Source organism: Hemicordylus capensis, chromosome 2, assembly GCF_027244095.1.
Source record: "Hemicordylus capensis ecotype Gifberg chromosome 2, rHemCap1.1.pri, whole genome shotgun sequence".
Classification (NCBI taxonomy): domain Eukaryota; kingdom Metazoa; phylum Chordata; class Lepidosauria; order Squamata; family Cordylidae; genus Hemicordylus; species Hemicordylus capensis.
The window spans coordinates 180,070,122-180,082,396 of NC_069658.1; the positions used below are offsets into that span (position 1 = coordinate 180,070,122).

The window sequence follows — 12,275 nt, forward strand, 5'->3', positions numbered from 1 at the left end:
AAAGGCATCTGTGCTCACAGAGGCTGTATCTCAAGACGCCTGGGGTCGCAGAGCTCCAAGCTTAAACGCCAGGTCCGCCTAGGGACTCATTAGGGCACTGACACATGGTGGGAGGATTGCAAGTCAGCTGATGGTGATTGACAGCTGGCAGCTCAGCTCAGCCCCTGGGTTCTCTGTCAGGGGCTGCTGCAGGCAGCTGCTGGGGGATCTTAACCATTACTCTTGGCAGGCACACGCCAGGAGAGAGCGACGGAAAAGGCAACAGAAAGAGATGACAAGATGAACCAGACAGGCTGCTTTCCTCCCCTGGAGTCTCAAGCTGACTCGGTGTTTTTCAGCAGAAAGAGGATCTGGGATCCAACTGGCCCAATTCTACTGTATCCCTGTTGCTCGGCCTCCAGATGTTGGATCCACATATTTTTACTGGGTGAGGATTAACTATGGTGAATTTAAGGGCAGTTATGGATCCCCCCTTTTTCTTTTTTCTTTTAAGGAAACCTTTCTTTAGGTATGATGTCCCCTCCTTTGCTATTAAATTCTAGGACAGGACTGCACAACTCTGGCCCTCCAGCTGTTGCTGGATTACAGCTCCCATCATCCCCAGCTACAGTGGCCAATAATCAAGGATGATGGGAGATGTTGTCCAACAACAGCAGGAGGGTTGGAGTTGTGCAGCCCTGCTCTAGGAGTACGATGGACGCCATCAACCGCCCTGCCATCACAGCGAACAAGAAGGGCAGACAACAGGTAACATCTGCATCCTTAAAAGATGAAGAAGGTGGCTGGTGCCACATCATACCAGCAACAAAGAGGGTTCTGAGTGGCCTAGACCAACGATTGTTAATGCTAGTATTTAACATGCATTTAATGAGCCGTGAGCATCCACAGTCTGTTAGGCTAACATTCAATACTTGGTCCTTGGCCAGCAAGTTTTACAATCTGCTGATGGGATGAAAGGAATCAGGGATGGGAAAGAGGCCATGTGGGGTAGCGTAAGAGAGATGGCAGCAAAGATACAGGAAAGGCCTTCCAAAAAGAAGACCTTAGAAAGGATTTTAGGAGGAGAGGGACACCATTTGACAAAACACACAGAGCTGCCTTATACTGAGTCAGACTACTGGCACACCAGGGCGTTTTCTACACAGGGCTTTTAAAGCCCTTTAGCTTGCATTTCCTCCGGAATGGAGGGGGTGCGTTCACATATCGGACATATTTAACCCCAAGTCCCTGCGAGCTACCGAGGAGCACTTCACACACAATTCAGGTTTTTTGCTGTGCTTTAGAGTGCAGATGATTTATATCCGGGGTAAAAAAAATTTCACTTTTTGCACTAGTTGTTTGGGACCACTTTGAGTTCGCAGTAGAGCCTTGCAATAAATCTGTGGTCAAGCCTGCTGTGCGAAGAACGCCCTGGCCAGAATGATCTCCACTGACTGGCAGCAACTCTTCAGGGTTTTGAGCTTAGGAGTTCCCGCGGCCCTCCTTGGAAATCCCAGGGGTTGAGCCTGGGCTCTTCTACGTGCAAAGCAGATGTTGTTCTACTGAGCAGCTGTGCAGCTTCTCCCCAAACTAAGGAGCAAAGGAGGTTCCAGGCAAGGGAATCAGGGAAGCTGAAGGCAAGGAGGGAGAGGAGACCAAAAGGAGGAGGAGGAGGAGCAGCAGCAGCAGGAGCAGGAGGTGTGGGGCAGAGGGAACAAGGAGCCATGCAAAGGGAGTGGGGACATGGAGGTTAGGGGGAAGCTTTAAGAACTGGAAGTTAAAAGTTGGGGTGGAGAATGAGTTTACAGAGATGGAGATGTGAGGAATTTAGCAGAGGTGTTCTGAGTTTATTGGAGGGAAAAGATTCAGCAGTATGGACGGAAATCACAGTATCCTAGCGAAGCAGCATTTTTAGCAGTAGCCAGTGATGGATCTTTCAGGAGTATGAAAGGAGCCAGATTTGGGGAAGAAAGGAGCCAGATTTGGGGAAGGGCTGAATGTGGGGGGCGGGGGGAGAGAATAAAAAAGGACAGCAGTCAAATATTAATCCAAGGTCACAGGTTTATGAGACATTCAGCAACATCTAGTTATTTAAGCACAAGCTTGTTTACTTTCCCTCTGCCTGTGGCATGCAGGCCCAGCTTAAATCTTGCCTCTGAAGCATGGGAGCCACTGAAAAACCACTTTCCCTTGGGCAGGCTGCCATGTTACACTGGAAATGTATTCTTGGGCCATCACTTCTTCCCATGATGGATTATCATCAATGATCCTAGTGTGGAAAGTAACCATGGGATCGGGGTGACCCATGCAATGGATATTTTTATACATTACTGATGTGCCATGGAAGTCCAACCATGGGCGACCAATCTGGGGATGGGGGTGACTGCTATATCACAGAGGGAACACATTGAGACTTACATTCTAAACGATAAAGGCCAATCTACTGGGAGTGGACACATTATACAAAGACCCAACTCCCTTGAGAAGTCCATAATGCTGGGAAAAGTTGAAGGAAAGAGAAGAAGAGGACGGTCAGCAGCAAGGTGGATGGACTAAATTACGACAGCAATGACCTGAAAGGTCAAGCTGAAGACAGATCATCCTGGAGAGACTCTGTGTGATCGCTAAGAGTCGACACCGACTTGACAGCACTTAATCAATCAATCAATCAATCAACCACTGGGAGTGGTCGGAAGGGGTGGGCGGATCCTGCCCCCATAGCACGGAACTGGATTAGATGACCTTTACAGCATTTTGCAGCCAACAATTCCTTCCTCCTGTTGCAACTGGGCAGGAAGTGAACTAAGCACCAACCAAGATTATCTTTATCTCCACAATACAAATATAGTACTTGGAAACAGTATGAGAGCAAAAATATCAGAAGATACTGTATTTACCTGAATCCAAGACTAGGTATTAAAAAGGTCCTTTGATGTTAGAAAGTGCTGTGTGTGTCATCTTACATTCAGGGTCCTCTTCCTTTGGGGCAAATAGTATAACCTATATTTAACCCATATTTTTAAAGGGGTTGTCTTAAATTCAGTGTCGTCTTCTATCTGGGTAAATACGTATATATGAATTTAGGCATAATAATTATATTAGCTTAATAGCAGCACTATCTCGATGATGGAAACCTTGTAGAGTTGTTTTTGTGTGTGTGCACCCCCCCCCGAGTCTATGCAGACTCACAGAAGTCCAATTCTGTGCTGGAATCAACCCCTCCTGTAAACATACTTCTTCAGCAAGATTTGTGATACGGGACTTCAAAGAGCAGAGGTAGCTGCCATTTCCTCCAAGCTATCTCCATTCCTTGCTCCCAGCCTTTACACCGCCCCAGGAAATGCTGTGCAAGGCCATGTCATTGTGCAAAGAGATTGTGGGTCACCCTGGCCCTAGAAAACTCTCTATGCACTGATCTCTGGAACTGCTTCAAAGGAAGCCCTGATGAATATCAACTCAGGCTCAATCATCTTGTGTGCTATTAAGTTTCAAAGACAGTTCCTAACAGCAGGAGTCTTCTAGCTCACTGAGGGTGGGGGTAGGGCTTGGTGTGATGAAAAACAGCCTGCTGGGGGCTGGAAGAACAATCCTCCTTCCCAGAACAAAAGCCTTTGCAAGCCTGGACAGAAGCCTTTGCAACCACCCGCTCTCCCCCAATTTCCCTGCTTTTTTACAGGCCTGCAGGGCACACAGCCCACCACATCACTGCCCAGATGCAAAAATCCAGTATCCTGAACAGAATCTGGCACTCTGAGAAACTCAGCTTTCAGCTGCCTGCTGGAAGGAAAATCTCTCATCCCTCATATGGGTAGTGTGTGTCCACTGAAATCTCAGACACCAGAGGGCTTCCTGTTGGTCAGGGAAAGGTGCCTCGGTGGCTTACACGGCCTCTTGCCCCTCCTCCTCCGGCAACTAGTGCTTGTCCTCCTGCCTCTGCTAACCATTTGCACTCTGAAATCCAGGCACGTTCCTTCCTCTAGACCCAGTCCTGTCACCAGCTCTCAGGTTCAATTTCTGAAGGAAGGAGGGAGCCTGGTCTGCATAAGGACACCCCATACAGACCCTGCTCCATGACTGTACACCTCATTAGATCATGTCCAGGGGTGTAGCTATAATTGAGTGGATGGGTCCAAAGAATCCGGAGCCCCAGCTCCTGTGAGCCCCCCAGCTCCTCCCCTGACCCCCAGCTCCTCCCCTGCCCCTGATCATGTCATCCAGCTAGTAACACTAAAGCAGAAGTAATCTAAGGCTGAGAAGCGCATCCCAAGAACCCTTGCCATGCTACAGAGGATGGTGAGACACACCCCTCAGACCAGACACAACCACAGACAATCTCAAAGATGCACCCAGTGTCCTCTCTGGCATTACAAAAAATGCTGAGGTGTGCCTCTCAAAGAGGTGCATCAGCTTGAGGCAGCCAAATGCTGCCTCAAGTTCTTTATTGGATTTATAAACCACTTTTCTATTAAAAATACTCATAGTGGTGTACAATGAAACTCACATAGAACATTAAGAAAATATCAGTCCAATAAGCACAAAGTGTGAGGTCAGAGTAAAATGATCAGCACAGGAATTATCGACAGGCCTGCCTGAAATGTCTTAACTGAATACTGGGAAATGGCCAGAGAGGGGGCCTGCTGAGCCTCTGGGGGCACCATAACCTTGATGCCACCACTGAGAAGGCCCTGCTGACGGACAGTTGATTTTATTTATATACATAAACACAGAAGTGCAGCTAGGTAATTTTGCAGCCTGGACATAAAAACTTTTGGAGGCACCTCGTCCCTTGCTGGAGGTCCTCACACCCATCCCCGCTACAAGTTAAGCATCATCCTGCTACACACACACACACACACACACACACACACACACACACACACCCAAGACAAACACAGTATTTTTAAAACATGGGTTCTTGAGAGTACAAACAGCAACTGAACTCACAAGAATGTAAGAATATAAAACAGGTATATTTATGCAAATATGCAGTAGCAGAAACATTTCAACACACAACTTAACATATTCCCATCCCACATATTTCTTTCCTCACTCCACCCCCCCCCCCCCGCCCGTTGGTCTCTAAAGCACCCAGCTCAGGTCATAATCACACTTGGCCGCCCAGCACAGTGCAGGCCAGCAGCAACCACACCAGCCTAAAGAGGATTTGGGGGCCCCCAGGGGGTGTGGAGGCCCTGGACTTTGGCCCCAAAGTCCAGGGGTAAGAGCAGCACTGCATAAACATTACGCCCCCCTTCCCCCAAATTCCTGCAGAAACCTATGCTGCCAACTGTACTTCTGAAGATGGCAGGACACAGAGCGCGGAGATTCTTCTGAAGATTTTAGTCCGTGAGTGAATTCATATGGAAGGAGGTGTGGTCCTTCAAATACCATGATCCCAAACCATTTAGGGTTTTGCAGGAAACCACCAGCACCTTTTTGTAAAAGCCCAGCTTAAAACAGTGAAAGCACGAGAATTCACAAGTCCAGTGCCCCATTCCTCATACAGATGCTGCACCACGACTCATTAGATCAAGTAATCCAGACCACAGTGAGTCAAAAGCAGAGGCAGCATGTCCCTCTCTCCGAACCACTGGCCATGCTATCCTGCTGTCCTAGCCTACATCTCTACTAGCTTCTTCAAGCTACCCTTTGCAAATAAGCAAATAAATATATGTAAACATTGTGCAAACAAACCAACCTTAATACTCTCTCCCCTACACACAAAACAGAAGGCATGCAAATCCAACATATCTATGCAAAATAAGCAGATCTGTGTATATTATTTCGAGGCCAGAATTGGCCTTCCTTGTCCAGAATTGGGGCTTCTTTGGTACAGGCCATGACTATGCTGTTAGAGGGCACAGTGTATGGGGTTGTTGTTGTTTTGTGTGGAGGGGGGAGTTGCTTTCTGGACTCAGAAGGCCTCCTAGCTTACTTCTTGTGGCTGCCTACAGTTGGAATTGGAATCACTGGCTGGACTTTTTAGCCCCCTGCTGGAAGTTCTGAGTTCTAAAGCAGCTCCTTACCCTAGGGCACCTCTTGCTCTCCGACTGAACTCCTGGATGCTCCGGTTGACCTTTAACTTCATGAGGTAGCTGGGAGAAGGGAGAGTAAAGAAGACTGGAGAGTTGGGTGACTTACAATCGGAATCCGGCTTGGCTGGGACCTGCGGGCTATTGGAGTCACTGGGCAGGAAGGCCTCGTCATCTAGGCTAGGGGCTGGCTCTGACTCCGGAATGCTGGGCAGGTTCGGGTCCTGCCTTTCCGAAGACATGGCGCAGCTCAGTTTCCGGCAGGGCCCCTGTGTGTCCAAGAGCCAGCCTACCAAGCAGTCCCAAGGCGAGGGCTCCCACGATGGGACATAGTGCGTCCGGACCAGATGGGGATGCAGTACAGCGCTGCTAGCTTCAAGGCAGCCAACCAATGCATCAAGGTAAGTGAGTGGCGCTGCAGAGTTGTGCTGCCCCTGCCTCTCCCGTTCTGTCTGGCAGTCCCGGAGGCAAGAGTTGATTGAAGCTGGGCTCCCCTGTCCGTTAGGGAGCCCTAGCTTCTCTGAACGCTGCAACAGCAGAAGGTAACATTTCTAGCTACCCTGATGCACCCAGAGTTTTGGGGTGGTTTCTTGTTTTTTGGGGTGGGGACAGGGGGTGGGGGCAGGGGAGATTCTGCAAACTTCAGAAAGAGTCAAGCAGGCATGCCTGGGCTCACCAGTGCCAAGCACAGCACAGATTTCCTTCCTTCTGAGTCTCTGACCATGGCAGAGCTCCCTTCCTTATCGTGGCCCGAGTGCAGCTTGTGCTCCTTCCTGCTCTGCAAGCGAGGTCTGTTCTTCCCTCCTCCTCTCCGGCAACCGAGAAATCAAGCCCACCACGTCCTTCTCTTCCCCAAGTAAGCAGGAAAGGGTTTCCTGAGAGCAAGAGCCCATCCAGACCTGCCCAAGACAGTCTCGCTTCCCAGGGTCCCAGGAGCAGGAACAGCTGCCGCTCAGAAGAGATCAGGACAGAAAGAGCTGGCCCTGTGGTTTCCTTGCCAGACTTCCCTTCTCTGGTATGTTGCTTAATGCTAATGAAGTGCTTATCTTGATCTCTTGGCCCTCCCAGGGCAGCCATTTGCAGGCTGCCACCTTCTTCCTGAAAAGGGTTTCAGCCAGCAGTGTGCAGCTGCTCAGATCCCCTTTCCTGGGGCAACAAATCAATGCAGAGCCTTGATCCGGAGCTGGTGGGGTTTTTATTTCTGCTTTTCAAACTGTGGTACAGGAAAAACCTGGCTTGTTGCAGAGGCACACTATGTGGGGAAGGAGAAAAGTTCTGGTCTTGTGGCAGCACGCATGACTTGTCCCCTTAGCTAAGCAGGGTCTGCCCTGGTTGCACATGAATGGGGGACTTGATGTGTGAGCACTGCAAGATATTCCCCTCAGGGGATGAAGCCGCTCTGGGAAGAGCAGAAGGTTCCGAGTTCCCTCCCTGGCAGCATCTCCAAGATAAGGCTGAGAGAGATTCCTGCCCGCAACCTTGGAGAAGTCGCTGCCAGTCTGGGTAGACCAGGGCTGCTCAACCTTGGCCCTCCAGCAGATGTTGGCCTACAACTCCCATAATCCCTGGCTATTGGCCACTGTGGCTGGGGATTATGGGAGTTGTCGTCCAAAAACAGGTGTGTGTGTGGGGGGGGGGGGGCTAAGTTGAGCAGGCCTGGTGTAGACAATACTGAGCTAGATGGAGCAATGGTCTGACTTCGTATATGGCAGCTATGTGCCATGGAGCACGTAGGAGGCACAGGAGGAGCCCTATTCACACATTATGTTCAAGAGACATACTTTTTTTTTTTTTTAAAGCATAAGCCCTTTTAGTCTATCCAAAAGGAAATATTACAACATAAATATTTGGGATCTGATGATATTTATGAAAAATTGTTACAAAAGAAAAGGAAGGCTTTAGAGGGTAATAAAATTGCCACTCAGCTAATATTTACCCAACAGAAATTATATGAGTATGGTAATAAGCGATCTAAATTATTAGCAAATAAATTAAAAAGGAAGGTTTCACTGATTAAAATTAACTCATTTAAAACCGATGCAGGCATAAAGTTAAAGAAATAAATTGTATGTGCATTTTTATTCTAAACTTTATTCTTCAGATCAAGTAGATCTAAACAAAATAGATGAATTTTTAGACTCAGTTAAGATAATTCTCTTTTCAGAAGTTTACAGAATGTTTTCCAAGAGAACGTTTTCCAAAGAGAAAATAGAACAAGTAATTATAGATTTGTAATTGAATAAATCTCCTGGAATTGATGGCATTACTGCAATTTTTATATTTTAAAAAATCAGAAATAACTGTCCTTTGTTTACATTCTCTTTTTAATTCAGTATTACAGGATAATCATATCCTTGACTCATGGCATCAGGTTTGTTTAATAATGATACCAAATCCAAATAAAGACGGAATTAGCTGAACCCCATTGCCCAATTGTACTTCTAAATCAAGATCTCTCCCTCACCCCAGCTTGTGTGGCCAAAAGGCTAAGTAATTTTATTGCTAATTATATTAACCTGGATCAAGTTGGATTTATTAATATTAGACAAACAGCAGATTCAACAGATTTTAAATTGCATTTATCATGGGAAGTGTTTTAAAAACCCATTGGTTTTCCTTGGGTACCCAGGGGTGCCTACCACCCACAAAACCCCAAGGCAATCGGACACTCCTCCGATTATTGGTGAATTTTTAAAGTATTTTTTAAATTCCTCATAGGGAATAATGAGGATTGCAGCAAATGTATAGCTTCACGTCGGGGGCAAAGGGGTGGCCTAGAGCAGAGTGTGGTGGGTGGTAGTGCCCAAGGGGGGCAAGGAAGCTACCAGAATTATTTGAAAGGAATTGGGCAAAGGGCTGATTTTAAAGTGATTTTTGAAGTTTACGTGTCTTTAAGGTTAGCGATGAGAGTGGATTCATGGTTTGTCATTGAAAATCTCATATGCTGCCAAAGAATCTACACTCAAAACACCTCAGAAACAACAAAACCCAATACCCCCATGGGTTAGCAACCCATGGGGGTGGTTGGCACCCTCTGTGCACTACACCACCACTTGCTCTGGGCCATCCCAGCACCCCCCGAGTGCAGTAATGGGGCTGCTGAAACCTCCATTCTTCCCTATGGAGGAAAATCTTAAAGACACTTGGGGGGTGCTGGGGTGGCCCGGAGCGAGTGGTCGTGTAGTGGCCAAAGACACCTGAAACTAAGCAACTTTTTTAAATGAGGAAGGTTGGCGGGGGGAGGGGAAACCTCCATGGACACCCCCCCCCGCTACCTTGGAGAAGCCACTGGAGGGGGTAAGTTTTTTTAAAAAGACTACTATATATCTACATCTATATCTATATCTATATCTATATCTATACTAACACCCGCCCTAGTTTGGGGGTTTTGTGTTATATATATATATATATATATATAAAAATAACACAAAACCCCCAAACTAGGGCGGGTGTTAGTCCAGGGTTGAGCTGAACTGGGGGTGGTTTGGCCCAAACCTGAACCTTCGAACTGAGCCAGTTCGATGTCAAAACTGATAAGATTTAATATGTTTTATCAACCAAACAAATTACGGTAGAGTATTTTCTGCTTGTTATATTCAGCAGTGGAAAGATGTGTGTTGTTCATGAAATGCTCAGATTTGTTTGGGTTAACGTTTTGGATTGGTAACATCTATAATAATAATTGAGAGCTGATCTCCAGGAAGCTAAAGGGTACGAGTTATTATACATTCTGTGATCTATGATATTATATTATGTAAAGTTCTGCCTTCAATGAGGTTTAAAAAAAGAAAAAGACATTCAATTTCTGTACAGTGCAAGCACATACAGACCTGCACAAACATACAATTTCCCCGCATTATGTTCAATACATATATAGTGGTTCAGTTCCTGTATTGACCCTGCATTTGAAGGGGCCTGTACCTAGGTCCATTTTTAAAATGAACAAAGGTACAGTAATTCACACAAAAACAAGCAGATGTGTATTGACACCTGTATGCACATGCAACATAACGAGGGCATGCACACAAACAGCCCTATTTGGGCTTGCACAGCTCTACTTGGCTAGGGCTGCTCGTGTGGAACGCCGGGATTGGTCCCGATCCTGGTGCTGCCTCACCAGGTAGCCCGAGTTTTTAACCTGGGCTTTTACTGAGGTAGAAGGGTACACATATGCCCTTCAACCCCAGTCCCCAGTTGTGTGGCTGCCCAGGCTGCCTGCAGCCCAAGCAGCCACAAAGTTGGGTGGCTAGACTGCCCAGAAGTGGGGAAATCCCCCAATGCAACATGCTCCTCAGTCCTCACACAGTGCATTGGGGGATTTCTGGAGGCCAGGCTTCGTTTCCCCGGCCTCCGGAGGGCCACAGTGCTCCTGGCAGTGCAGCTTGTGTGGGCATGTGAGCAGTGCGGCCAAAAAGAAGACAATCATCTGGGGGAAAGGTAGGTGTAATCCTGCCTTCCCCAGCCCCACACCATTACATCGTGTGAACAACCTTAAAATCTGAACAGGGCTAAAATCTTTCCTGTCACAGTATCACTATTTTCACAGGTGCAAAAGGAGTGAACCCCAAAGTTATTTCTATGATGAAAATGGTAAGATCTGAAGGAAATTAGTCCATTGATGAATCAGCCTGGGGGCTGTTGGCTTTTAGGATTCCCAATGTTTCTGCACTGAACGCATAAGCAGACATGAGCTAAAGTCCTTCTGATACAACCATTTTAATCACAGGAGTGACTGACGGATACACTCTTGTCAGTGCAAGGGTGTACATGCTAGAACACTAAGATCCTTGAAGTGAGGGGATGACACTGATGCCCTGAACAGCTGTTGTCAGCCAGAGTAGATAATATTGAGCTGGACGGGCCAACATTCTGACTCATTAGCCGGCAGCTTCCTATGTCTCTATGTTTCCTCAGACTGAGGCTAGCTATCTTTTGTAACTTGTAAGCCGTTTGAGGCACTGATGATATGATTTTGAGACTCACAGCATTATTCCAACCTACCCCCCCCACCGCTATCTCTGTTGGATTCTTCTCTGCCAGCAGTTCTCACAACCCATTCTCAGAATGCATTAATATAAGGCAACTATTAATAGTTACTATTAATATAGTATAGCCACCTAATGGTGCAGCAGGGAAATGACTTGACTAGCAAGCCAGAGGTTGCCAGTTCAAATCCCCGCTGGTATGTTTCCCAGACTATGGGAAATGCCTATATCTGGCAGCAGCGATATGGGAAAATGCTGAAAGGCATCACCTCATACTGCATGGGAGGAGGCAATGGTAAACCCCTCCTGTATTATTTATTTGTTTGTTTGTTTGTTTGTTTCATTTTTATACCACCCCTCCCAATTTGGCCCAGGGCGGTTTACAAACAAAACAACAACAGTCAAAATCAGTCAATAACAAAAAGAAACATCCTAAAATACCATAAAACATTCAAAAACAATTAAAAACAATTTTAAAATCCTAAAAAAACCAGAACATTAAAAACCCCTTACAACAATTTAAAAATCCTGAAAGGCCAGGCCAAACAGAGAAGTCTTAATTCTACCCAAGACAATCACAGGACTCTGCGGTCACTAGGAGTCAACACCGACTCTACGGCATACTTTACCTTTATTAATATAGTCGCTATTAATAGTTACTATTAATATAGTAGCTACTTAATACAAGGCAAAATTACCAAGGATTCTGTTTCAAGGCCCATTCTTGTCCCCCACCTTAGGAGCAAGTGGGTTGGGGTTGCCAGCTTGGGACCCAGAGACTGAGACAGGCCAGGAACTCTCTTCTCATTCTTTTTGTTATGAAAATTTGCTTCTTGAACTTTTTTGTTTTATACATATTCTACGCAAATATTAGAAACTAGCTGATCCGGCGCAGAGGATCTGCACCCCTAGTTCTCCCTGTCTCCCCCCCCCATCTTCAGCCCCACTCTGTTCTCCCCTGCCTCCCTTCAGCCCCAGTCTGTTCTCCCAGTCCACTTTCCCTCCCTGGTGGCCAGCCGGGCCACTGTTCACCAGTCTCCGCCGCTATCTGGCAGCTGCTTGCGAACTCTTGCAAGTGCTGCCATGCATGGGATTAACGATGGGTATGCCTAAGAGGGGAATGAATGAATGAACGAATGAATGACTATATAGATAGATAGACAGATAGATAGATAGATAGATAGATAGAGAGAGAGAGAGAGAGAGAGAGAGAGAGAGAGGTATGTTTATATGACATACAAAGCAATCCCTGTGTCAGTACCAGCGTGACCCTGACCCA

The 12,275-nt window shown here is 46.8% G+C and overlaps 1 protein-coding gene across 4 annotated transcripts in view; it reads right to left on the reverse strand.

Annotated features, from left to right (window-relative positions):
* Positions 1–12,275, reverse strand: part of PDE4A (phosphodiesterase 4A) — a 546,547-nt gene that overhangs the window by 123,833 nt on the left and 410,439 nt on the right. Inside the window, exon 1 of one of the 4 annotated variants that reach the window (XM_053299527.1) lies at positions 6,006–6,082. The exons of the other annotated variants lie outside the window; for them this stretch is intronic. Coding sequence (XP_053155502.1) covers positions 6,006–6,067 — 62 coding nt within the window. The 5' untranslated portion in view covers positions 6,068–6,082. Of the gene's footprint in view, positions 1–6,005; positions 6,083–12,275 lie in introns of those variants that run through there. 4 annotated transcript variants of the gene reach the window in all.